The sequence below is a fragment of the Sebastes umbrosus genome, chromosome 14, assembly GCF_015220745.1.
Source record: "Sebastes umbrosus isolate fSebUmb1 chromosome 14, fSebUmb1.pri, whole genome shotgun sequence".
In the NCBI taxonomy this organism is placed as follows: domain Eukaryota; kingdom Metazoa; phylum Chordata; class Actinopteri; order Perciformes; family Sebastidae; genus Sebastes; species Sebastes umbrosus.
This window is the reverse complement of record NC_051282.1, coordinates 9202002-9228850: the sequence shown is the minus strand read 5'-3', so window position 1 is coordinate 9228850 and position 26849 is coordinate 9202002. Positions and strand designations below refer to the sequence as shown.

The following is a 26849-nucleotide window of genomic DNA, read 5'->3' as shown; positions in this document are numbered from 1 at the left end:
AGAAACACAAAAGCACAATAGGTCCTCTTTAAAATGTTTCACTTTAATTGTGAATTAAATAATGAAGTGAAGAAGCTCACGTTTGAGATATAATATGTTGATTTTAATTGGTTTGTAATCGTGTAATTTGAAGAAGTAACAAACTCGTCTCTCAGTAAGATTTAGATGGATATGGTCGTGTTCAGTAACTGACTGTAAATCAAATCTAATGGCAGTGAACATCTATTTTCCTCTTCCAGGAACAGGGATATTCTCTGTAGCTACACTGACTCATTTTGATTTAGATCGTTTGTGATTGGTGGAGACAGATTCTGTGATGAACCCATTTCAGAAGAGCTTTGAAAATTTGAAAGGGGATAATGAGGTCACTGCGGAGGGCTTTGATGATGGCGAAGAAAACATTTCCGTCATTGTTCCCAGCTTCTTTGCAAAGTGAGCTCTGAAGGCTAACGAGTTTGGAATATAAAAGAGAAAAGGAGACTACACCTTGTAGGAGTTTAATTCAGTTAGACCCAAAGGTGCTTTTACTCTTCTCTTTTCAAATCTTACTTACTTACTTACTAACTGTGGGAAAAGAACGGGAAAAAAAGGTGCAGTTTGTTGTCAACATCAGGGATTAGCGGGACCACGAAATCACTTGTGTTTCTAATAAATCTCTGATGCACACGATGTGCGGCCGCCCTGGACTCTTATCTTGTGGAGTATCCTGGGTAAGTGCTCTTTTTTAAGCAAATAAAAAGAGAAATCTCTTGGTGGAGTAGCTGAACGTGGGGACTGGAGGAGTTATAGTTCTTTATTGGAGACTGCACGGGGTCTTTATCATTTCCGAACAATAGGAAACAGACGTGTTTCCGCTCTCGCTGCTCACCGACATGAGATGTGTGCAAGTTTGCAGCCTAAAAATTGCTAGTTACGCACATACGGTGACTAAATCGGGAATGTCCAGCTGAATTATGAATGGCGGACCTCCTTGAATAAATATTTGAATGGATACAATTAATAATGTTGGCTAAATTTGAATATTTCAGTGTTCAGAGTATGAAATCAACCATTAAACATTCTCCTAGTTTCATTTCTCAAGGAAAAAAAAAGGAGGATTCAGTAGTTCAGGCGTTGCCATAAGCCTCCTTGACTCGACTTTCCCTTTGAAGAAGTTTAAAGAATCAAATTAAAGAGGAAGGGCCCGACTTTGATACTGCCATCTCAGCATGAACATTTTTAGATTAGATCAGGAAAAATATCCGACCAGAGGCAATTTGCTTTCCAATATGTGTCACGTATTTACACGCTGTAAAATAGATGGGATTTTCTCTCGTTTGCAGACCGTCGCGAAAGCTTAAAGGTGCTCCTGGGCTCTTCGTGGCATGTCGGTAATCGACTGCTCACGTTGGGAGTGCGTTTCTGTAAGTGTGATAAGATGATAAATATAGAGTTGGATAAACAGCTGCAGGGAGAAGCACTGTGAGACGTATGGTGATGTCATCAGCTGGACCAAATATGAGTCATCCACAAGTTTAGGAGCCTCGCTCATGAAAACATCCGCCCTAAAGTAGGCTAATCCACTGAAATCCACACATTCAAACTCTGCGCACACATACATACAGAAACACAGACACGTACTTAAACCCACGCCCGCATAGATCCTTTAAGATGAACAAGAGATTAATAATTGAACGCTGCATGTGCTAATACATGTGTGAATTATAAACGTTTTACTGTAAAGCTATCAAACATGTTAATTTAAAGGCTTTACACTTTCATCTATGCGCGTGCATGCACAGATCACTGAGCTGCAATAAAAGCCAACTGGATTTTACAAATCCGCTTTGTGTCACAAAACTTAAGATGAAGGAGAGAGAAGGAGCGAGCGAGGGCAAGTTAGCGAGTGTCTCTGCATCACCAAGGTCTCCTTACTGCAACTCTATCCAGCTCTCATTTTCTGTTGGGGTTTTATCATTCTTATTATTCCATATATTTCTCCCTATGTCCTGACATCATGGATGGATTATTGAACGGGCCCACTGAGCACAGGCCCGGGGGCCAAAGGGGGGGGTCAAGGGTCTGTTTGAAGTGACTGTTCACATTTCTCGTTTGAAAGTCGATCAAACGACTACAAAGAGATGCAAAGTGACAGCAAAGACACGCAAAACGTCAAAGAGACAAAAAACGAGTATGAAGAAATGCAAAATGACAGAGACAATAACGTGTAAAAATAGATGCAAAATGACCACACAAAGATGCAAAACGACACCTCAAAATGATTAGAAAGAGATGCAAAATGATTACAAAGACACGCAAAATGACCATGTGATGCAAAATGACTGCAAAGAAATGCAAAATGACTACAAAGAGACACAACATGACTACAGAGACTCACAGAATGACTACAGAGACACAGCATGACTACAAAGAGATGCAAAATGACTACAGAGAGATGCAAAATGACTACAGAGAGATGCAACATGACTACAAAGAGATGCAAAATTACTACAAAGAGACGCAGAATGACATATTGGATGCACAATGACTACAAAGAGACACAAAATGACTACAGAGACACAACATGACTATAAAGAGATGCAAAATGACTACAAAATGACACAGAATGACTATAGAGACACAGCATGACTACAAAGAGATGCAAAATGAGTACAAAGAGATGCAACATGACTACAAACATGACTACAAAGAGATGCAAAATGACTACAAAGAGACGCAGAATGACTATGAGATGCAAAATGACTACAAAGACATGCAAAATGACTACAAAGAGACACAAAATGACTACAGAGACACAGCATGACTATAAAGAGATGCAACATGACTACAAAGGGACACAACATGACTACAAAGAGATGCAAAATGACTGTAAAAAGACGCAATGTGACTACAAAGAGACGCAACGTGTCTACAAAGAGATGCAATATGACTACAAAGAGATATAAAACAACTATAAAGAAATTCAAACAACTACAAAGTGATGTAAATCAATTACCAAATGATTCAAAACTACCACAAAAAGAAGCCAAAATGGCTACAAAGAGATGCAAAACAATACTCGACTAGAACTACGACTAAAAAAAACGTGCGAAATGATGACAGAGACACAGAATGTTTACAAAGAGATGCAGTGTTAGGTTTAGAAAGATTATAAAGAGGTACAAAATGACTACTTTCTGTTATTCAGGAGAGTCGAGGGGCCTTTTACATGTCTGTGCCCGCTGTCTCATAATCTGTCCATGCCTGACATTTGTGCACCTCCTTTATTTATTCCCCTTTTCCTTCAGCTCCCATCAACCACACCACCTCCACTCTTCTTTGTTCACCTTTGGGTGACCTTTCTGTCTGTCCTTCTCTCTCTATCTCACTCCCTTTCTACATCTCTCTTCACTCCGTCCCTCTTTCTTGAGGACAGATCTCATCTCTGACTGGCTGATTGGGTTACTGTGGCTGTCCCTGCTGACACACAAACACACAGATCCACACAGTGGATGGCTTTGCAGGGGGACTGAGACCGCATTAGGATGAAACGGAGACAGACGGCTAATAATGACGTGGACCTCCCACTGAGACGCGGTCGGGTAATCCTTTATTGACGGCTGCTGGCTGACTGCACGACTAGTTATCTGGCCCGGTGGCTCCACGGTGCTCCGGGTAGCTGATTGGTAGCTCCCTGCTGACTCTGTCTGACCTCTGAATGATTTTCATCCATCCATCATCTATACCTGCTTGTCCTAGTTGGATTCCTATTGGTGTATTGGTAGAAAAATACAAGGATTATAAGAGCTTTCACCATATAGGTTCCAATTACAGCAAGTTTAAACCTGCGTCCAGGTTGGCATTGGCGCCATATGGTTCCATCCTGGAATGGCAAGTCATCTACTGTTTTATATCTACGGCTAACACTCATTCCCTGACAATTATTTACATATTAGAAGGGCGGACACCATGCAGAAACGCAAGAGTAGAGGAAGAAGTAGAGAGTAGGATCTGGACGCTTGAGTGGCGTGCTGGCGATAGCGAGGAACAACTTTCATTGGGACCGTGATGGATAATGAAGGATAACCTTCATTATGCTGTGTCGTCAGGTTTGTTGACAGTTTGGCTCAAGTGCTGATGGGTGAAGATGACATTTTGGCTGATAGACTGAGTGTGTTCTTCGCCTTCATCAAACTAAATGGCTGTTTGGATACAGCTGACTGACAAGACTGGATAGGCGGGCTAACAAATGGCTAAAAAGGATCATCAATACTTAAATACATTAGCGGCGGTCATTGATCCAACTGTGGAAGGGCATTCGGGGTAGTCTTACAAAGGAACATAGAGAGACATAATATGAAAATAGAGGATGCGTCCACTAGATTCACAAACAGGAGTACAACACCACTCCGACGTTATGCATTCCATTAATAAACTACGACGGGAAATTCAATACACCCAATTTCTTTTTCTATCAAACTGACCCACATTGTCTTACAGAGAGGTTAGAGCAGGGCTCTCCTTTCACAACAGGCCTTTTTTTCCGGTCTGGTATGAGGAGTAGAGAGGGTGAGCGCTGTGTGTACTTTCTTTTGATTGAGAAGAGGGAAAGCTGAGAGGGTTACAGACAAAGAGGGATCACAGTACAAAAAGTGCCACAGCTGGGAATTAGACCCAGCTGGCCCACATGGGGGGGGGAATCATCCGCAAATGAAACTTTTATTTTCAAGAGAGCTGTAATGATGAGAGCCCCGGAGCAGCTTTAAACCTCCAGTGAGACGGAGTTACTTTCAAGAAGTTTTTTTATTTTTATCTTTAATCTTTGAGATAATATTAAACACAAATCTGTAGCTGGAATTCGACACCGTCAGCTAATTCCTATACCCAAGATGTATCGCTGAAAAATGTACAAGTTTCAGTTGCATTGTTTTAAAGGAATAGTTTTTAGTAGGGCTGTCAGAGTTGATGCAATAATAACGCCTTAACGCAAAATCCTTTTAACTCCACTAATTTCTATAATGCATTAATACAACTTGCTATTTAGCTCCGTTGCTATTCGATCTTTCGGAGGTTGTAGCGGGCTCAGTTTTAAAGAGTGAAGATCCTGGTATCATATGAAACTATAAAACCTAAGGAATCCATTGATAACAGCTTGTCATACTAGCTTGTTGCGAAAGAGGCTAAATAATGCTCCAAAGTTATGCAAAATTTTGGAAAAACTGGCATGGCCATTTTCAAAGGCGTCCCTTGACCTCTGACCTCAAGATATGTGAATAAAAATGGGTTCTATGGGTACCCACGAGTCTCCCCTTTACAGACATGCCTACTTTATGATAATCACATGCAGTTTGGGGCAAATTATGGTCAAGTCAGCACACTGACAACTGTTGTTGCCTGTTGGGCTGCAGTTTGCCATGTTATGATTTGAGCATATTTTTTAATGCTAAATGCAGTACCTGTGAGGGTTTCTGGACAATATTTGTCATTGTTTTGTGTTGTTAATTGATTTCCAATAATAAATATATACATCTAATCGCATAAGGCAAACATATTTGCCCACTCACATTTTGATAAGAGTATTAAATACTTAACAAATCACCCTTTAAGGTACATTTTGAACAGAACAAAGAAAAAAAATTGTGATTAATCGCGATTAACTATGGACAGTCATTCGATTAAATATTTGAATCGATTGACAGTCCTAGTTTTTAAACTTACACTTGCTGGGAGTTAGATAAGAAGAAAATCTATATCTGTTATCCTTGCAACCTCACAGTGACGACAAGACTCAAGAAGGTTACTGCACCAAGCCAAAGAATATCCATCCATCCATCCATCTTCAACCGCTTATCCGGGATCGGGTCGCGGGGGCAACAGCTCCAGCAGGGAACCCCAAACTTCCCTTTCCCGGGCCACATTAACCAGCTCTGACTGGGGGATCCCGAGGCGTTCCCAGGCCAGTGTGGAGATATAATCTCTCCACCTTGTCCTAGGTCTTTCCCGTGGTCTCCTCCCAGCTGGTCGTGCCTGGAACACCTCCCAAGGGAGGCGTCCAGGGGCATCCGTACTAGATGCCCGATCCACCTCAACTGGCTCCTTTAGACGCAAAGGAGCAGCGGCTCTACTCCGAGTCCCTCACGGATGACTGAGCTTCTCACCCTATCTCTAAGGGAGACGCCCGCCACCCTCCTGAGGAAACCCGTTTCGGCTGCTTGAACCCGTGATCTCGTTCTTTCGGTCATGACCCAGCCCTCATGACCATAGGTGAGAGTAGGAACGAAGATTGACCGGTAGATCGAGAGTTTTGCCTTCCAGCTCAGCTCTCTTTTCATCACAACGGTGCTGTAAAGCAAATGCAATACCCCCCCCCGCTGCTCCGATTCTCCGACCAATCTCACGTTCCATAGTCCCCTCACTCGCGAACAAGACCCCGAGGTACTTGAACTCCTTCACTTGGGGTAAGGACTCATTCCCTACCCGGAGTAGGCAATCCATCAGTTTCCTGCTGAGGAAAAAGAATAGTCCGGCACATATCCCTACGTAAAACCATTTCGGGGGATCTATCAGCAGAAATGGAATATGATATTGATAACTATGTTTTCATTAATAGCCTCTGAGAGAGGCGAACGGTGTTACCACGGTTTTACACTCGGCAGCTCACGTTACCGCAGTCTTGGAAAGGGAGGAGTGAGCAGAGGGGTACTCAGCTGGTTCAATCTGCAACCACACCACTAGATGCTGCTAAATCCTACACAGTGTACCTTAAATAATTGAGCTTTAGAAGTGCTTGTTGATGGATTTTATCACCTTGGGACAGAGACGGGCTAGCCATTTCCCAAAGATTCCAGTCTTTGTGCTAAGCTAGGCTAACCGGCTGCTGGTTGTAGCCTCATATTCAGCAGACAGATAAGAAAGTGTCATAGATCATCTTCTCATCTAACTGTTGTTAAGCAAGCGAATAAACGTATTTCCTAAAATGTTGCACTACATAGTTCTGGTACAAGCTGGGCAGACACCGTGCATTGCTAATATGTGCTAACGTCAGTTGTCACTTGTTGCCACGGTAACTATTCACATCTTGTGCAGCCTGATGGAGACACCAGTGTCAGTGCGGTGAGGCATGGCAGAGGCAGCCTCCTTTTGAGCTCTTGGGATTGATACCGGAGTGAAGCCGGGCGCTTACCGTCAAACTTGGACATTTATCCGTTTTTTTTTTTCCTCACTAACTGGCAACTTGATCGCTGACAACACAAAGATACCACGCGATACTATTGGCTCACAAGCCTTGTTCGAACGCCAGATATCTTCCACAGAGATAAACAAAACAGTTATTTTGAACCCGTCAAAATTTGTTAAAATGATTTATTCACATTCATACTTTTTTTTTTTTTTTTTTTTAGAAAAGCCATATTTTTGTTTGGCACCTTCCTCAAAGCTCCGTGGATGTATTCTTTTTAAAAATTATTCATCTACATAAAAAAGTTATCAAAAAGACCTTTAACACACAAGGCCGGAATTCGGCATGATTCTAAAATGATTGGGGGGGACTAGAATACTGTTTAATCCATACCGTGTTTGCCCGTCTTACGAGAGTCAGCAGCACGTTTAATTTCAATGCAGCGCTTTAGTCTTTGCAGTGAAAAATACCAGTGTCATGGTCAGAGAGATAATAGCAATAAAATCAGGCAGCAGACACACACACACACACACACTCACACACAGAGACACACACTCAGGGCACAAACACTCCTAATTACAGCGTAGGGCATAAACATTAAATTCCATGCTGTTAAACTCTGTCTTGATCCTCCTCTAGGGAACACGATGTCTTTGTTTGTGTGTGTGTGTGTGTGTGCTCAGGTGTGTGTGAAAGTATTCATTTAAGTGTGTGTGCCAGCTCCGAATCAATGGCAGGTATACGATGTCTGGCCCCTGCAGTCAAGGACAAGGTTGTGGGAGGGCATCGGCTCGGGACGGTGCTGAACAGGGCAGTGAATCAAAAAAAAAGAAAAAACACTCCTACAACCACAAACATCCATCAACCCTGCAGATGTCATCTGACTATAACTTCATCACTTGATCTCTTTTTCTTTTTCCCTTGTTAGCTATATTTATCTTCTCTCTTTATTTTGTTATTTTGTAACTACTTCATTGCTTTCAGACTTTCTCCTAAATTACTCCATCTTGTTTTCAAGGCCTTTCCCTTATTTTGGATTCCTTCATCCTCTTCCTCTCTCTCTGTATTCTCTCGTGGCCTTGTCTGAGCTCCCCATCACATAACTCCATCCGTTTTCTCCGAGCTGATCTCCACCCTTAACTAATCTATTCTGAGTGACAGTCAGATAGTACAGGAGTGATGAGCAGCTATGGCGTGCGGGAGGAAGTGACACCGAGCGAGACAAAAAGAGGTGGCAGTGACAGGCGTGGCGTGGTGCGGCACACACACTGGAATTTGAGAGACAACGGGAGACAGTTTGATGAGAGAGGATGGGAAGACGAGGTAAGAGACGGAGACAGACCGAGGGAAGGACGAAGGGAAGGTAAAGAGGGGATGTGGTTTGAAGTGGCGGCGGAGGCGGCAGGTGACTGAGATGAAGAGGGGGATTGAGGTTGGCTTTGGGGAAACTTAACATGTTCATCTGAGAGGAGAGGAGGTGGAAGATGAGAAGAAAGAAGAGGAGGAAAGAAGGACGTGGAACAAAAAGAAAAGAGACAGGTGCCGGGAGGAAAAGGAGAGGTGACAAATGCAAGAAGAGTGAGAGGATGGAAGTGGGAATTGATAGCGGGGAAAAAAGAGTCGAAGAAGGAGAAGAGAGAGAACGACATGTGACGAAATGATCTCTCTTAAAGATCCTGCAAATACAGCCACCGGCTTTTAGATGCAACAACATGGGAGTGGGCAAATAGGTTTGCTTTATGCAAATGTATGTTGTATATATTATTGGAAATCGATTAAAAACACAAAACAATGACAAATATTGTCCAGAAACCCTCACGAGTACTACATTTAGCATAAAAAAATATGCTCAAATCATAACATGGCAAACTGCAGCCCAACAGGCAACAACAGCTGTCAGTGTGTCAGTGTGCTGACTTGACTATGACTTGCCCCAAACTGCATGTGATTATCACAAAGTGGGCATGTCTGTAAAGGGGAGACTCGTGGGTACCCATAGAACCCATTTTCATTCACATATCTTGAGGTCAGAGTTCAAGGGACCCATTTGAAAATGGCCATGCCAGTTTTTCCTCGACAAAAATGAGCGTAAGTTTGGAGCGTTATTTAATCTCCTCCATGACAAGCTAATATGACATGGTTGGTACCAATAGATTCCTCTGGTTTTCTAGGTTCATATGATGCCAGTATCTTCACTCTAGCTCTAAAACTGAGCCTGGTACAACCTAAAAATCGCAGTTGCGATTAAGAAATTAGAGGCGTTAAAAAGAATTTGCATTAACGCATTATCGTATTAACTTTGGCAGCCCTAGATGCAATACAAAATACATATTATGGATGTAAACAAACAGGAATACATTTTCCGGATATGAACAGCATCAGAATTTGTGCAGTAATATCCGCTGCTTCCCACCTCCCCCGCACTAACCTGTCAACATCGCAGCACTTCTTCTCAGAGTCATAACTCAGTCATAATAACACAGACATCATACATACACTGCTATATCATTTTACACCAGGGTCAGGATCTGTGATATCCATCGAGGATAAACGTCCATAAATCTGTTTAGAACAGGGGTCGGCAACCTTTTTGATATCAAGTGCCACGAGTAGGCTTCTAGCCAGAGACAGAGAAGGACAGGTCTTTGAGGGGTGGGTGGGGGAAAAAAATCTAACTACCGTAAATAACAGGCCACACAACTGCTAATGGCTGTGAAAGAGGTGATTTGGCACAAGAGTGCACAACATTTAAAAGAACCTCTCTTGCACACTTATCGCTGATATGCCATCGGTTAAGCTACTGCGTGCAAATTGCGGCATTCGTGCCTAAGGTTGCCTACCTCTAGTTTAGAATATCTTTGCTCTTAATCATCCCTTTTTCTTTGCATCACACGTAATCCAAATTATTGTTGTCTTTACAATGTGCTATATGCTGTAACACTGAGACGTTCGATATTCAGACATTCTGCAAGGTTCATGCTCAATAATTTATCATCAGTTTTTACCAGATTTGTTGGTCAGTGCAGCGTGAGGCTTGACTGATGTTACACAGGTGTTACTTGAACCTCATGATCTGAAAACTGAAGCACGGACATGGTGACTTGACAGACGGGAAACCAGGGTTCAAATTACAGGGGGATTCTGACCCCCTAATTAAGACTTGGACCCCCACAAAGAGGTAAAAACAACAGATCAAAGGGATCAAAACATTTTATATATCCTTCTTACCTGTAATCATAATTAAATATTACAACATCTTTCCCATATTCATGCCTAGAAGAATCTTGTAATACGATTTCAGACATCCTACCATTTCTTAACCTTGACATTAGTTGAACATCTCGTCTGCCTGCCTCACTCCGATCATTTCAGTGGCTCGCGTCCTCATTGAAGTCTGTGCTCACATATGTCGCGCAAGCCAATGCAGATGCTCTAAGTTAGCTTGTGTTGCACAGGTAAAATAATAGAAATCTCCTCTAAATATAGAACAAAATAATTTAAAACAAGATATTAAAAGGATGTAAGTAGAGTGGATCTGTGTTTGAGCGAAATTGATGGTCTGCTGTTGCGTGTGTGTTTTTGAATTTGACTTGTTGGCAATTTTGCTCTAGAATACTTGGTCGGTGACCCCTGACTACAAAAGTAGTTGTGCTGTACGTTGCCAATGAGCTGGTGTAATGGATTGGATTTATCATCATCTACAGACTGCAGACATTATGTTAAACAAGCAAGATACTGTAAGGGTTATAAGACTTCAGTTCACTGAAGCACACGCCTGTGCTGTACTAGGTTCCATTTACGGACAGTAAACCCCCCCGATTGTCATTGTATAATACGCACTCTGCGGGAAACTGACAAACTGAATTTAGGGACCGTCTCAAAAGTGATTGCAAAATAAAAGAGCTAAGCGACCTTTTCAGATTTGTGTAAAAAGCTTTCTTCATTTATAATTCAGACCGACTTAAGATTCAACCTCCTCCCAGTGTACAACCTCCAGTTATACTCTGTTCTCTTTCCATTATGCATTTCCACCCAGACAACTAACAACTACTCAGCCTTTAGTTCGACTTTGTTTCTTTTTCTGAGGGTGGAGTTCAAATATAAATTGTTTTATTTTGATACATTTAGGTACACTGAGTGTGTATTTGCATGTGTGTGTAGCTCCCTGAGTGGAGTGCATGTTTTCATTCATTTTTATGGGGCATTATTGTAGCAAAACTATTTGCAAACATGTGTGGAGAGTTGTGTAACTGTATCTCAATCCATCTGTGCGTAATCAGATTTGTAAATGTCTAAAAAAAAAAATCTCCAAATCGGTATTCATATTTGCAAGTGTATTGAGAATTGTAAATGTGTAGACAAATCTGTAAATGCGTACATAAATGCGTCGCAGAGTTATAACTGATGACTTTGTTTCCAGCTTTTGGAGCAAAATACTTAAGCCTTTTCAGCCAAAAATATCAATGTACGCATTTACAAATTTGTCTACACATTTACGGATTTATGTATGCATTAACAAATTTGTCTACACATTTACAGATTTATGTGCACATTTACAGATTTTTTTACACATTTACAAATTTATGTACGCATTTACAAATTTGTCTACACGTTTACAAATCTGAATACAAATTTGGATATTTTTTCAACACATTTACAAATCTGATGACGCACACACAGATTCTGAATACACATTTGCAGATACACATCCACAAATCTCAGTACGCATTTAGAGATTCTTTTTCACATTTACAAATCTGATTACAAACACACAGATCGAGATACAGTGAAATAACTCTCCCCACACATTTGCAAATGGTTTTGCTACAAAAATGGCCCTATACATTTTTGAAATGTGCATGTGTGTGTAAAGTATTATGTAGGTGTATGATTCGACAGCTAGACTTAAAACATATGAGGACCATGAATGGCTGTGGAAAACAAAGACAGAAAATGAAGTGGGACTTCTAAGAACTTCCAATGTAGGACTGCCACATCCAGAATATAAATCCTACCAGATATTTTTGTGACATAAGCAGAAGATGCAGATTTAGGTTACAACCCTCATACTTGTATATGAAACTATTACTGGATGAGAACGAGAGCAAAAAAGACCACGACAGAAACAGAGAGTGGAAAATGTGCTATTAGACGACAGCCAAGGAGAGAGAGAGAGAGAGAGAGAGAGAGAGAGAGAGAGAGAGAGAGATGATGACGACTTTGTTTCCAGCTTTTGGAGCAAAATACTTAAGCGAGAGAGAGAGAGAGAGATATGATTTAAGACAGATCTCCCATTCAATCTGTACTCTCTGCCCTCCATCTCTCCCCCAGGACTCCTCCTCTCCATCCATCTCGTCCCTCTTTCCTTCCCGTCTTGATTCCCAGCCAACACCCTTCGCTCCCACGTCTCACTGCCTCTCCCGAGCACTGACAGGCAGCGTCCTGCCTTCCTGATGGCGGTAAACCAGTCTTTACTCCCCACAACTTTTATTTCTATCTCTAAATTAATGACCTGCTTTCCATCAGAGGAAATGCGCTGAGGACACTTTAATGCCAGACTTCAGGAAGGAGGAGGATTAGCTGATTTGTGGCACATCACAGAACTGTAGTGTGAAGTCATGGAAGTGTGTTTGTGTGTGTGTGTGTGTGTGTGTGTGTGTGTGTGTGTCGGCATGCGTTTTGTAAGTGTGCGTGTGTGTTTCTTGACATAACTCCTGATGCACTCTGCCAAAGATTTTAAGCGAATTTAGGCCGAGAGGGTTGGACGGAGTACAAACAGCGAGCGAAGATGAGCTGGGGGTACTTGCAGCAAAAACAACAACTAAAAAAAAAAAGAGAGAGACAGTGTGGCTCAAATGCACGAGAGTCTGTGGAGAGTGTATGAAAAGATAAAAAAGAGAGGGTGTCAGGAAAATGAAAGAAAAGCCTTTAAGCTTTTATGTAGGAAAGAAAAAGTTTGAAAAATGAATATTTAAGATGAGTATAATGTTAGCCACTTAAAAACAGAATGAAATATTAAGCATGCGTTTCCTTTTGCTGCTTTCTTTTTTCTTTTCTGATGAGGTTCTACGGTCACACCCAACGGCATTGCTTCTTCTTCTGCTTCCTCAAAATCTAGTTCACATTCAACATTATGCCGAGATTATTCATAACATTTCGCTTCTCCATCTCTCTCTGCAGTCGATTTCCTGGGAATTTTCCAGGGCCTTGACTGAAGACTATTCGCTCTCTTCCTCTCCAGGTCTAATATGTCACTTTCCCTTGAGATATCCTTCCTTTTCCCCCTCCTACCTGTCTGCTCTCCCTTCATATCTGTATCTCTCCCCCACTCCCTCCCACTATCCCTCTGTCAGTTCCTATTCCAGTTGCTTTCCCCATGTTTCTTAATCCCCCCCTCCCTTCTCCTGCGATAATTCCTCTCCTCCTTTCCCTCCCTTTCTCCTCTCTGTCAAGCCCTCTCCTTGGCAGCTGCTCCGCTGTCCTCTCATCCCCTCCCCTCCCTCTCTTCCTGCCTCCCTCTTCCTCTCTGTTTATCCTCCTTCCTCCTCTTTCTCTCCCTCAATCCATCCATCCATCCCTCTATTTCCCTAAATCAGCCCTTATAGACTGCAGCATCACACATGTTCCAGGCGTTCTTCCCACAAAGACGGGGGATTGTGCAGAGGTATTAGCGCAGTAATTACGCACATGTAGACACCAAACACACGCATGCACCACCACACGCAAAACTGAAAAGGTTAGACGGACAGCAGGTAAACAGAGATGAATGGATAAAAAAAGACAGGAATGGAGGGAACATGAAGGGAAAAAGTGTGTTTGGGTGCCAAAAAAAGAGAAAAAACGTGGGACAAAACTGTGAGAGTGTCAGTGACACATAATGAGAGACAGAGGAGGAGAGTGAAAGGGAGAGTCAGCAGGCGAGAGCAGCTCTCATTTACGCACAAAAGACATAAGTGTGTGTGTGTGTGAGAGAGAGAGAGGGAGGGGAGGAGTGAGCAAGAGAGGGAGGAGTGAGTTGGAGAGGGAGGAGTGAGAGAAAGAGAGAGAGAGAGTGTGTACATTGTCATCCAGTCCTGGCAGAGAACAGCAGCAGTAGCAGCAGCGAGAGCGAAGCCAGCGGATGGGATACAGACTGCACTGAGCAGACCGAGGCAACGAGGACATAAGGGAATACACACTGATGAAGAAGCAACAACAAAGGGAGAGGATGGAATAAAAGAGAGAGAGAGAGAAAAAAAGCATTTTACTGCTTCTCCTTTCTCTTCTGTTTGGAGCATCCCACAAGCAGAGCACCAGTGAAAACACATACATATGATATATATATAAAATTCCTATACATATATATCAAATTATGCCTGTTTTCAAAGAAGCTGCAGCCGGACAAGGACTGAATTGAAAAATCCATTGCAAAAATTGAAAAAAATGGGAGATAATGTGCAGCCTAAAAACTGTTGCATATTAATGCTTTGAGATTTTTTTGTCCATTTTTTGAGGAAAAAAAAAAAAAAGACAAAAAAATACATTGATGCAAATGGAAAAATTTGGAAAAAGAGAGTTGTTGAGCAACAAAGAGCTGCTGCTGCAAACAGTCCTGTATTATTTCCAAGGGGGCTTCTTTTGAAAACAGGATCATTTTTTTTCTGATCATTGCCACACGGCTGTTTTGGCTGTCGCATCTCCACTTTGTCTCTGTCGTCCAAATGGGCTAAGGGGAAGCGTTATTCCGGTGCGACACTGAAAAGTGCAGAGGGCAGTCCACGGGCTCTCTGACCCCACGCTGATATTTCCTCAGCGACGACAAAAGCCTGAGGCTGAGAGGAAAGGGTGAGGTAAGTTGTGGAGGGAGAGAAAGAATCAAAAAATTATCAAAGAGAGGATAGCGATTATGATCAGAGTGTAAACAAAGAGACATAATCAAAAAAAAACAAAACTGAGCCATCAATGATCCGTTATGTGGGACGCTCCGCTCTGGTCAAGTAATTCCAGCATCACTTTTTACAGCTTCTCCTGAGTCGCGGATGCAGCAACGCTAAGATCAGTATCACAACATCAGCGCCCCCCTCTCCCCTCCCACCTCTCTCTTCTCCTCCTCGCCCCCCTTAGTCGTAGCACTTGTAGGGCAGAACTGAGCAGGCTGATAGACAGAGCACCCAGCTGGTGTCCTGGGTTGGGTAGAGACCCTGGGATCCGCGGATAGGAGGGGGGTTCCAGAGGAGCAGCAGCAACAGGAGCAACAGGAGCCCCGCACACAGCGAGAACAAAAAAAGCCATTGGACTCCTTGTGTGTCGCTTAAAAGCTACAGACTCTCACTGACAGTCACCAGGGGGATTTGAGCTCTTTGTGAATGTGTGTGTGAGTGTGTGTGTGTGTGTGTGTGTGTGTGTGAGAGAGAGAAAACACGCCTCAGGTGCAAGAGGACTGTAATCATCAAAGGATTTCAGCTTGACGAGAGTCCTGGAGTAATATTTTAATAGAATATTGCACAGCTGTTATTACCTGTTGGGTCTTTGGCTGCAAAACAGGAAGGATATACCTACACAATCTTTCCAAAATAAAAGCTTAATATCACTCCTAAAAGACTGGATCTCAAGGAGGGAGTTCACCAAAGTGGACCAAGGTGGCAGTGAGAAAGAAGATGCCCACCACAAGAATAAAAAGAACTCTTTTGAACAGTGACACTGAGAGCAGGAGGATGATAGATGCGAGTTAAGCTCTGAGAGGGAGAAGTGGAGGAGACAAGACAACTCCAGAGGAAAAAAACACTGCACTCTGGTCCAGTTTTTCCAGGACATCAGAACTGATTTGACTCCAGCGTTAAGAGTTGTTATCCGCTCAGGAATACGGATGGGAAAAGCCTTTCATGTGGGAGCCCGTGACTATCTGCGAGTTTGAGAGGAATCTGCCTTCTTTTTCCCTGCGAGCGCCGTCAGGAACCGAGAGTTCTCACTTTTTCACGGATTATTCATCCACTCAGCAGGGGAGCTTATTGCAGGAAACGCCAGAGGCAAGTTCATTCGTAGGTAACACACCCTCCTAAACTAGATCCCCTCCAAGCCACCGGATTTGGATTTGTCTTACACCGCCTCTGCTGTCTGCTGACGACATATGGCTTTGTGAATGGTGACATTTCCTGAATTTTGGAATTATCTCTCTGCTGATAAACACACACCTACACACATACAGTAAACCGCCAGGGACTGTGACGTGTCACAAGGAACTCATTCACTCCTGTTGAGATGTGAGATTGATTTCTTTCACTCACTTGTTCCTCTGCCCCTTGACGACAATTGAGCCTCCTGCAATTTTTGCGCAGTAATAACTCCCACGACGCTAATTGAATGCTCTTTATTTTTCTTCCAGGCATGCGTAAAGGCTAACCCCCTCCTATTTATCAAAACTGTCATTCAGTGACTAGAATTTAAAGCTCTGGACAAAAACTTAACTTTCCATTTCTTTGTCGTTTTTGAACCTAGGAGCTTTACTATCATTAAAACTTACACATCAGCACCGAGCCACCACAAGATACTGTCCAAGATGGCCATCTCTGTGCATCCGGTCTTGTTAAGCCTCTCCCTGGCCATCCTCCTGGGTTTGACCTCTCTGGGTGGACTGAACTCGTGGCCTTCAGGTCAGGCTTCGGCCCAGGTCACCGCCAACAACGAGACAACGGAGCCTTCTATGATACCAGAGGCCGCGTTGGCAACGCCCACACCAGAGTCGGAGGACAAAACGGCTCCATCCAACGGCAACCGTTGTTGGGGTTACTATGATGTCATGGGCCAGTGGGACCCGCCTTTCAACTGTAACGCAGGTATTTACCTGTTCTGTTGCGGCTCCTGCTTCTACCGCTTCTGCTGCCAGTTCAAAATCCACAGTTTGGACCAGACTTCCTGTTCCAACTATGACACCCCCGTATGGGCGAACACCGGTAAGCCGGCGGATCCTGTCACGGAGGTCCAAGAGGAGCCGGACAAGGATCGGACCCACATGATCGTGTATATTATCTGTGGAGTGGTGGCCATCATGGTGTTGGTCGGGATTTTCACCAAGCTCGGGCTGGAGAAGAGTCAGGGAGGACAGACTGACATGACCAACTCCAGGTAAGAACTGAGAAAGATGGATGGAATGATGGATGGATGATGTTGGGCACAGAAGGGGAGTGATGATTAATGGGTAGATGATAGATGTGATGATGATTAGCAGTGAAATAGATGATAATGAGGCTAATGATGTTGCCAACAGTCATTATGCTATTGATGCATTTAGTTTCATAAGATTATCTTGAATTGCTGAGTGACTGGCTGGGAAAAAAAGTCCTTGTTGCCAATTAGTTCATTTGAAAATATGAAGCTTTCTATTCCAGTTAATTTCTAAATGTTAATATTTATTCGATACATATATATATTCATTTTACATTTTCTAGAATCAAATTTTTTTAGAACAATACATTGCTTTTTTTTATTAATAATTTCCGGTTATCTTGGGCGCCCATGGTCTGAGTTAAGGGCCCATTCACTTGTCCCATAGACATTGTTTACGTGACTCACAGTTGGAGTTCTTCTACCGCTTGGATTGGCATGAAACTCCTGTTTCAATCATCAGTACAAAAGATAGGAAAAAGTGTTTCTTTAATTAAAAAGTTCAGGGTAGAAGTTAACTACGACTTCAAAAGTGTATTGCGGGAATCCCAGAGCTTAAAATTCTGTTACCTGTGCCGCTAATGGCGGATGAAAGCAAAAGATTATAGTGTTGTGAAAACTGAGAATACAGTCTGCAGGTTTTATGAATAACCTTTAGGATTCTGGGTAAATTTGGGATGAATTCATAAACCATGTTTTTCTCACAAATTCAACAACCAAGTGTTTTTGATTTCGCTACCGCTCTGACTCGCGCCTCTGACTGTCTTCTTCTCCATGGCAACGGTGGCCAAGGCTCATGGGTATCATCATGGGCAAAATGATGGACGAAACACAAGTTAATTTAAAACTGTAATCAATTACTTATGGAAAAAGTAATAACATTACTTTAGTAATTATTCAAGTAATCAGTTACATTACTTGTTACATTACTCTTGTTACTCCGAAGCCTCCATACCCAGCGGTCATAATGGAAAAATACAGAATGAGACATTGTGGTTTAGCTAACAGCCAGCCTACGTTTTGGAAGCATTTACTGACCCGCAGCTATCTTAACATTAGCCACGCAGACTGCACGCAACACTGCAGAAATCTTGTCCTCGCAATGAAGCTGCAGGGTTCACACATCCTCCAACACTGAAAAGAACAAGCTTATTTTTACATTTACTGTATACTAACGTTAGCATGTAAATACGTCAGCTTTGGGAGGAGGCGCACAACAGGCTAACGTCCTCCCAGGCGTCAACCTCCGGGTTTGAAAAATGGAGCCAATGTTGAAGTGCCTTAAACCTGCATTCTTTCTAACAGCCAGCAGGGGGCGACTCCTCTGGTTGCAAAAAGAAACCAGATTGTATAGAAGTCTATGAGAAAATGAGCCTACTTCTCACTTGATTTATTACCTCAGTAGACATTGTAAACATGAGTTTATGGTCTCAATAACTAGTTTCAATTCTTCTTCAATACAGCATGATGTTCATTTAGTAAATGATGGTCCCATTTAGAGTCAAATAGACCAGGTTGCTACCACGGCGTTGTCCGGTCTGGGAGTTGTTTGTGTTTTCGTCTTACAACTTAAACTCTTTCACAGTGTGTTTTTAGTTCATGAAAGTTAATTGTAACATTTTGGTTGCCTAAAAATGTCTTAGTCAGCATTCGGTTGTACTTGGCTACACCCTCTCACTGTGTCACTTCTGGTTGCAAAAAAACAAGATGGAGACGGCCAAAAACCAATATACAAACGGCCAAAATGCCAAACTAGAGGCTTCAAAATGGCAGTTAACAAACCAACGGGTGTCGTCACAGTGACTACGTCCACTTCTTATACTGTCTATACTGTGCAGTCTATGCATCCTCAGTCCTCCCCATACCTCCAGCCCCAGCGTTAAGCTAACGCATCCCACAGCAGTTTTCTCCACTGAATGCAGAGACCAAACTGATATCGACTCTCCATTAAACTCCCAGTAAGACAATGAACAAGCCGAGCCCCAAATTTTTTCAAAGTAATTGAGCGTGTCTGGGATTAGTAACCGTTATATAACTGGTAAATTTCTTACACTGCTCAAAGTTACTGAGTAAAGCATTGCTGCCCAAAAAAAACAATTAAAAAATAATAAATCTGGTCCGTATGTTCAGTTGTGTAGCACAGTAGTGTCGATGCATGCACATGTTCGTGTGTAAATTCCTGCATGTGTGAATGGACTTGTTGTGTGCGTATTTCTGCATATGTGTGAGAAGGTCACCAGCTGGGTAATGAATCAAGTGACTGAATCACAGAGAGGCGATAATGGGTGTGATCGTCTGTCTGCAACCATGAGGGAACAACGGACATAGTGATAGAGAAGAAGAGAGAGAGAGAGAGAGAGAGAGAGGAGCGGCTGGAGGTCAGGCAACAGGATGGAGGATAGTAAGGGAGGAGTTTGGGGGGAATTACAGTGCCGTTGTGTTTTCTCTGTATCAGTGTAGCCGTTTCACATTGATGGGTGATTGATTGCTGTGACACAGCTATGACTGTGGCAATGTGCGGCCTCCAGTGAACAATGAGAAGAGAGAGGGTGGTTTTTTGGAAGGGTGGAATATTGAGCGGATCCGACTGGAGTGCAGCCAACGGCTAATTCTAGTGCAGAGAACGTGTGTGTGTGTGTGTGTGTGTTTGTGTGTGTGAGGGGGAAAGAGAGAAGAAGACAGTGTGTGTGTGTGCTGGGTGTGACCGGTCCAGCCTACCGGGGGTTAAGAGTCGGGCCACAGGGGCTCCTTTTAAAATCCTGTCATTACCGGATCTCCTCTCAACCTTCCAGGGGAGGATGAGAAGAGGTGGATAGCTGTGGACATCAGCACTCATTAGTGTTACACTGCACTGAGCCACCCATAACACAATGAAAGCTGGCAGCTCTTGGCACATTTTCTCCCCTGAATCAAACAATTATGTTGTGAGGCTTTATACTTGAATCAAGGGATTGTTTTGGGAGATGTTTCCGACATCCGGTTCGGCCGTCTTCACCGCATGCGGGTCATGCTGTCAAAAAATATTCAGCATTTGTCTTGAAGTGTCTCAGAAGTGACATGTGTATGCCTTCCAATCAGCAGGACAGATGTTGGCAAGCGTCCATCCTGCTGAAGCATCCCAGAGCAAGGCACTGAAACTCTGCTCGTTTTGGCCGTTTACTTTAACCTTCCCTGGATGGAAACTGTTTTATCCTCAATGGAAATAAACAAGATAGGTTATTGAAATTATTATTACCAGTCCTCTTTAAAATCAAGTCGTGAGTTATAGAGCAATCACGCAGAGGACAATTTTTATTAGAGCAATCAATCAATACATTTGTCACTAATGTTATTTCGGTTTGCAAATCATAAATGACCTACCCAAGTCATCTGATTGGCTGAAATTGTAACACACTGTTATTCTCTGAAGAGATCAAAACTCCAGCAACACAGCTGGAGTCATCAGGGTCATCATAAAACATATTACAAAGAACAGTTAAATGAGATGGGTATGAAGCAAAACATTTTTAAAAGGTTTAAAAAAAAAAATAAAAGACAACCAATCATACATATACATATCAGCCAACGGGGCACCCACACATGGAGGGGCTGGGTATGTGATCATGTGACTTCAGGCCAATCACATTCCCAAACTAGCAGAGGAGCAAAGGGAGTTTAACTTGCACGGCAGCTGGATTCTTGTGATATCACGAGATATCGTGGGATCCTGAGATCACATGAAAATCCATGTCGTCATGCTTCAAGTAATGTGTTCGAACTACAGTCGCTTGAAACCATCAGCGTTGTGTAAGGAACTACCGGCAGCTACAGGCGTGGTTTAGCTGTGTGGAACGACAGGGGGAAGCAACTTTTGGTTCTAAACAACAACGGCTGTCCTGAAGAGGTTAGCGTAGATGCTTGTAGTATTTCTTCGTGAATAGAAGAGCTAAGAACGGCACTGAAGGATTTTCTAGATGGAAAAAAATGTTTTCGTTCTTCTCCTGACTGGCTTCAGCAAGAGTTTGATTGACAGATGGTTCATCCAATAACCTGCCAAGTATTTTTTTAAGGGCCAGCCCTTTTCCAAACAGTTTCCAATGACAGCCTCTCTGATGGTTCTCTGTAACAAACCATCTGGAGTGTCAGTTTGAAAGGGAGTGCCCAGTAATGGACATGGGTAACACCATATTTGGTCCATAAACAGAAGAAGTGCAGTACTCAAGCTTGTATGGGTCTTAACCCAAAATGCGTCCACTTTAATGTGGCATGCTTTGAAAATGCTAGTGCTATATGCACAACACTCTTACACTCAGAGAGAGTAAGAGTGATTATTATCGTGTGTTTCGGTAAATAAAAGATAACGCTTTTTATGTTTTTCTCAAATTAAATTGTTCTTTGGGGAATAATAATTTCTCTAAAAAAATATAATTTATTTGCTTGCATTTAATCTTTTCCTTTGCTTAAAATGTCCCATTGCACACTCAGAATTGAGGCACAAATACTGTAAATTATCCATAGCAGCTGGGGGTGGATGATAAACAAAATGCATGACTTTGAAAATGGAGACGGCAGCTCTTATCCTGTCTGGTACCAACAGTCTGCACTGGTATCTTTCTACCATGATGGAGATGTTTTCATAACCGCAATCAGTTGTATTTGTTTAAAACCAGACCTTCTACTACAGCTTTGAGGTACTTGTACTACTACTTGAGTATTTCTTTTTTATGCTACTAAGATAAAAATTACAACCTACAATCAGCTTTTAAAGTGTGATACATTGTAATAAAGTGAAGCCCTCAACAGTATATAAACTAGTTAAAATGAGCTCCACCTTGACCGGCTAAAAACATTAAAATGCTGTTTGCACAGTATGCATCAGTGATAATGATCCAATAGTATAATATGCCATTCCTACAGGGGTCATTCTGCTGCATTATACTTTTAATACCTACAGATAAAGGTTTGGTTCTTGTACTTATGAATGCAGGACTTGTAAACGAGTAGTTTTACATTATAATATGGCTTATTTCAGATAAAGGATCTAATATGTCTTGTACCATTTTGGCCTGAGGACTTGTTGCCTATAAGACTAAACTTTCTCAGTGTTTCAAAGAATTTTAGTGCTTTCCAAAGTGCCCTTCTGCCTGCCTTTTGCAATACTTCATATTTAGCAATAATACAAAAGAGGCACAGGTACAGTGACAAAAGCTGAATCAATGCGAATGTGCCCTTTTTTTTCCTACCACCATGATTTAGTCCCAAGGAAGTGTCTCTTAACTCATAGGAGAGGACGGTAAAAAAGGTCAGTGACAAACCATAAAGCAAATGAGAGTGCGAGAAATAAAGAGAGAGACAGAACGGAGGGACGGGAGAAGGCTATGTTGGGGAAACAAAGACGATGACGTGACAGAGCAGACCGCTGTGGTGATGTGATAAAGGAGCCTGTTAAAGGACAGTCCGCTGGAGCATGAGGAAAGGGAGGGATAGAGTGAGGAAGGGAGAAAGTTCCACAAGAGAGAAGGAGGTGCTGATGAGTGAAGGGCTTAGCTGTTGTAATTCTGCTGATTTGCCATTGAGAGCTGTGGATGACTGGTTAGCTCTGTGGCCAGGCTGCATGCATAATGATTGTGGAGTCTTTCAAAACTTGCTTAAAAGACATTTTCACTCTCGTTGTTTTAACACCTTTGGACTATCCCATCTTCTTTAAGGATGGAACTGGGATGGTCTTGTTTAAGATGCTGTGGTGTCGGGGTTCATTCTTATTAAAAAAAGCTTATTTCAAGGTACTTGGAAGGGTTTCTGACCAGTTTTCAGAGGAGTTTGGTAACCACGATGTGTCCTGTGGGTCTGGAGAAAATTGAGATATTGTGGGATAATTGTGTGGGTGATACTCGCATCCGGTAGAATCAGAGTGAGAAATATGTTTTCATGACTGATAAATGGACAGATGAGGTCTAAAGAAAAGGCAAATACTGTAGTTGTTGATTTTATCCATTAAACAGTAACACAGTATTTGCTCCTTTTGTCTGTCGAGAATAACAAAATAGTCTCAGCAGAGTGTCCTTGACAGTAAGTGTGTGTTCGGACTGAACATGCAGTTTAGAGGCAGCACTTTGCAAACAAAGTCAGTGAAAAGATTTAAGGGGAAGTAAACAGAGTTGAAAATGTTTCAAATTACGAAAAATGTATGAAATGTATGATAAAATATTCACCGGGGCCAATCACAATTATATTACGCTGCTGTACTAAGCTACGCTTTCTGTACTCCTCCAACACAACAAACTCTTTCTGTAATGTCAGACACTTCTAATAACAATCACAGAGCAAAAACAAGCACTTTTAATGGACGGTGCCAGCTCGTCCCAATAGGATTACGTTGCAGCCTGTTTAGCAGCTGGCGTCTACTGCGCGCTCCCTCAATACCGGACCAATTTCAGAAATTGACGCTATTAAGCTGGGCATAAACTGTACGATTTTAGAAATATTGATGCGTACTTCCTTCTCCTACTGTACGAGTAGATTGTTTGCAATGTAAAGCCAAAGATTTATTTGCTCACACTGTACGTGTTAAATAGAAAAAAAACAAAAAAACACAGTCCCTGAGGGCTGTTCTGGCTGTTGACAGTTGTCAATAAAGATTGGTTTGAAAGGTTAAAGGTTAAAGTTAGTTTGCTAGAAGAGGTCTGTACGGGTCACAATAAGACTAACAAGGCAGAAACGTGCTGCCTTGATCATCTGTGCCATCCTGTCTGCTGAAACATCTAAAAAAAGAGGCAGCAGCGTAACGTTACATGGACTCGCAGGTGGCTAGGAAGACGTGGACAGCATGGCTTGTCCATTTTGCAGAGAGAATTGGAGGTAAGCTAGCTACGTTTTACTAGCTATATCTATTGTAGCCTACAGTGTTGTCTTGATAGCTACGCTCTGATTAATGTAAAAAGAGGAGAAAAAAGGCACTGACGTTGGGGAATCGGCTCGTGGCTCTGTGTCAACTCTGCGAGAGCCTGCGGACGGCCGACCAAAATTTCCGACATGTCAGAAATTTGTGCGACGGCCGGTCGGGAGGAGTTAATCGGCTCCCGCTGTACACTGCACGGCAAACGACGCCCGACGAAATTCCGTCCGCCTCAAAATTAGGGCCAGAAAAGGGGCTAAAATTTGACAGTGTATGCTCAGCTTTAGTCAGTTAGACATAAAAACATGGGAAAATAGGGTCCATGTTGAAAAATACCAAAGTTACCCTTTAATTTCATGAGCATAGCCTACTGAGACAAACAGAAAAGGAGATGGTGTGGAAGAAAATACCATAAAGAATAGAAATTGTTGTAAGTTGTTGGGGAATAAAAGAACCACCAATTGCCTAAATTGATTGCCTAAAATGTAAATGTCCAAAAAAATCCATTGATTTTGAGACCCCAATTATGAGATGATGTCCTGATTTTGGATAGTGTCTGAGTTTTTGTGAGGCTGGATGAGCCCCGGTGAAATAGTTCATCACATTTTAAAATTCATTCTCAACCTGCATACATTTGACAGCGAGACACTTTCACCCAGCGGTGAGCGAGAAAGTTCAGTGGGTTGTGTGTGTAAACATGCGTGGTTGTGTACGTGTGTGTGTGTTTGTGCCCCGTGTGTGTGCACTCAACGAATAAATCCAGCCACAAAGCCGTTAAGGTGGTAATGCGCTGAAACCCGGGGTCAGGCAATCACAACAGGCAGCGATGCAATGATGTATAGTCCACAACACACGTGCACACATGTGCACACACACACACAACCTCTCATTATAACTGTACTGTGTGTCCCCTCCTCCTCCTCCTCCATCATTGCACTGCTCCTCACCTCCCAAGCGGCTGTTTGTGTTTTTGTTTTCCCTCTCCGTCTGTCTGTTGCTGCGTCTGTTGTGGGGAAAACTGCTGCAAAGCAAAATTAAAAATGAATCATATCCTTTGATACGTGATTCAGCTGAGGGAATTAATATGCCATATCAAGTTTTTTTTTATTTTATTTTTTTTTTTTTTAAATCAACGACAGCTCAGCTCATCGTGTTATGGATTGCAGCTTCACTGAAGGTGAAGAGGGGATAAAGGGAGGAAAAAGGAAAAGGGACACACACAAGGGCCTTTCAAGTGCTTGTAAAGAGGTTCATATTACCACATATGTTTAAAGCTGACATTTTGCGTCACAGAGGCAAACCTGTAGAAATCATCATAGCTTACATGTCAACAAGGGGCTAAAAAAGCACAGAGCAGCGATGTCCTGTCCATGCACACTGTGGATGTAATAGTCAAAGACAATAAAACAACAGCCAACAGCATAAATGACCTAAATGCCAGTGTTAGCAGGTTAAGCATCAAACAAGCACAGGAAGAATAAACAGGTAAAGGAAAACAAGTTTGGAATGAAAATCTGTACAAACTCAATTAAACAATAAATACTATTTAATATATTACACACAGACAAGTCCAACCACCACATAATATATATATATATAGGCAGTGGTGGAAGAAGTATTCAGATCCTTTCCTTAAAGCTGAAGTAGGTAGAAATGGAGCAAATATGATTAAATAAAGTTATTTTTATGAAACGGTCACTTTATCCTGACAGTAGTGCATGAGACAGGTTATCTGAAAAAAAAATCATGTGCCTCTGTGCCCTCCGGTGCTCCTAATGGCACCGTTGACCGGAGTTGCGATCAAACGGTCAAACTAAAGGCAGCCATGTTGAGAACAGTTGAGGAAATACCAAGCACCGCCCACCAGCCGGAGCAAACTTTCTAATTTTACAGCTAAACAGTACACTACATGATGTTTCTGAAAACATTTGAGGAGAGAAATATAGGCATTAACGTAAAAGAATATTGATTCATATTTGATCAGCGCTGCATAGTTTGACCGTTTGATAAGAGTTTGCGAGTGATGGACAGCTGCCTTGGTTTAATGAACAGCCAATAGGAACGCTCTCTTTCTGAAAATGACCTTTGATTGGCCAAAGTCTCCCGTCACGAAGTAGATTTTCTAAAGCCTGAAAACAGAGCCATGAGGAGGTGCAGAAGTCTGGTTTTTCTTTCAGAACACTTGAATTACAACATGCTGAAAGGTTATTGTGGATTTTTTGATGCCCGAAACATTCTGCCTACTGCAGGTGTAAGTACAGTACTTACTTATTTTTTAAATACAGACTTTAAAATGTACATAGTTGCATTCCTTCCCTGTGTATACTGTAGGGCATCCTGTCATCATGGTGGTGTCTGGCTCTCATTTTAATGCAAACAAAATAATTTACATAACATTGTAAAAAAAGTATTTTCTTAAAACTAGAGGGAACTCTGATAAACTCACATGACTAATCCTGTAATTAATACTGCTCTTGTGTTATGTAAAGACAAGCCCTGACAAGGAGGAATTAATAAGTATTGTATTTGTTACCTTCATCAGTGACCTTGTTAACATGACTGATCATGTTTAGAGGATCACAGCGATTATGGCGAGACATTACACAGCTCAATCGCCCTTTGTGCTTCTGTTTGGTGGAACAAGTGACCACTCGATACCTAAATCTGTAAATGTAGAAG

At 42.2% G+C, this 26849-nt stretch overlaps 1 protein-coding gene across 3 annotated transcripts in view; it reads left to right on the top strand.

Annotated features, from left to right (window-relative positions):
* LOC119501941 (protein shisa-8) overlaps positions 1–26849 on the top strand; it is a 171326-nt gene that overhangs the window by 24273 nt on the left and 120204 nt on the right. For 2 of the 3 annotated variants that reach the window (XM_037792716.1, XM_037792715.1), the window contains exon 3: positions 16631–17257. In XM_037792716.1, the coding sequence (XP_037648644.1) occupies positions 16631–17257 (627 nt within the window). Of the gene's footprint in view, positions 1–14235; positions 14986–16630; positions 17258–26849 lie in introns of those variants that run through there. The other variant, XM_037792714.1, reaches the window with a different exon arrangement.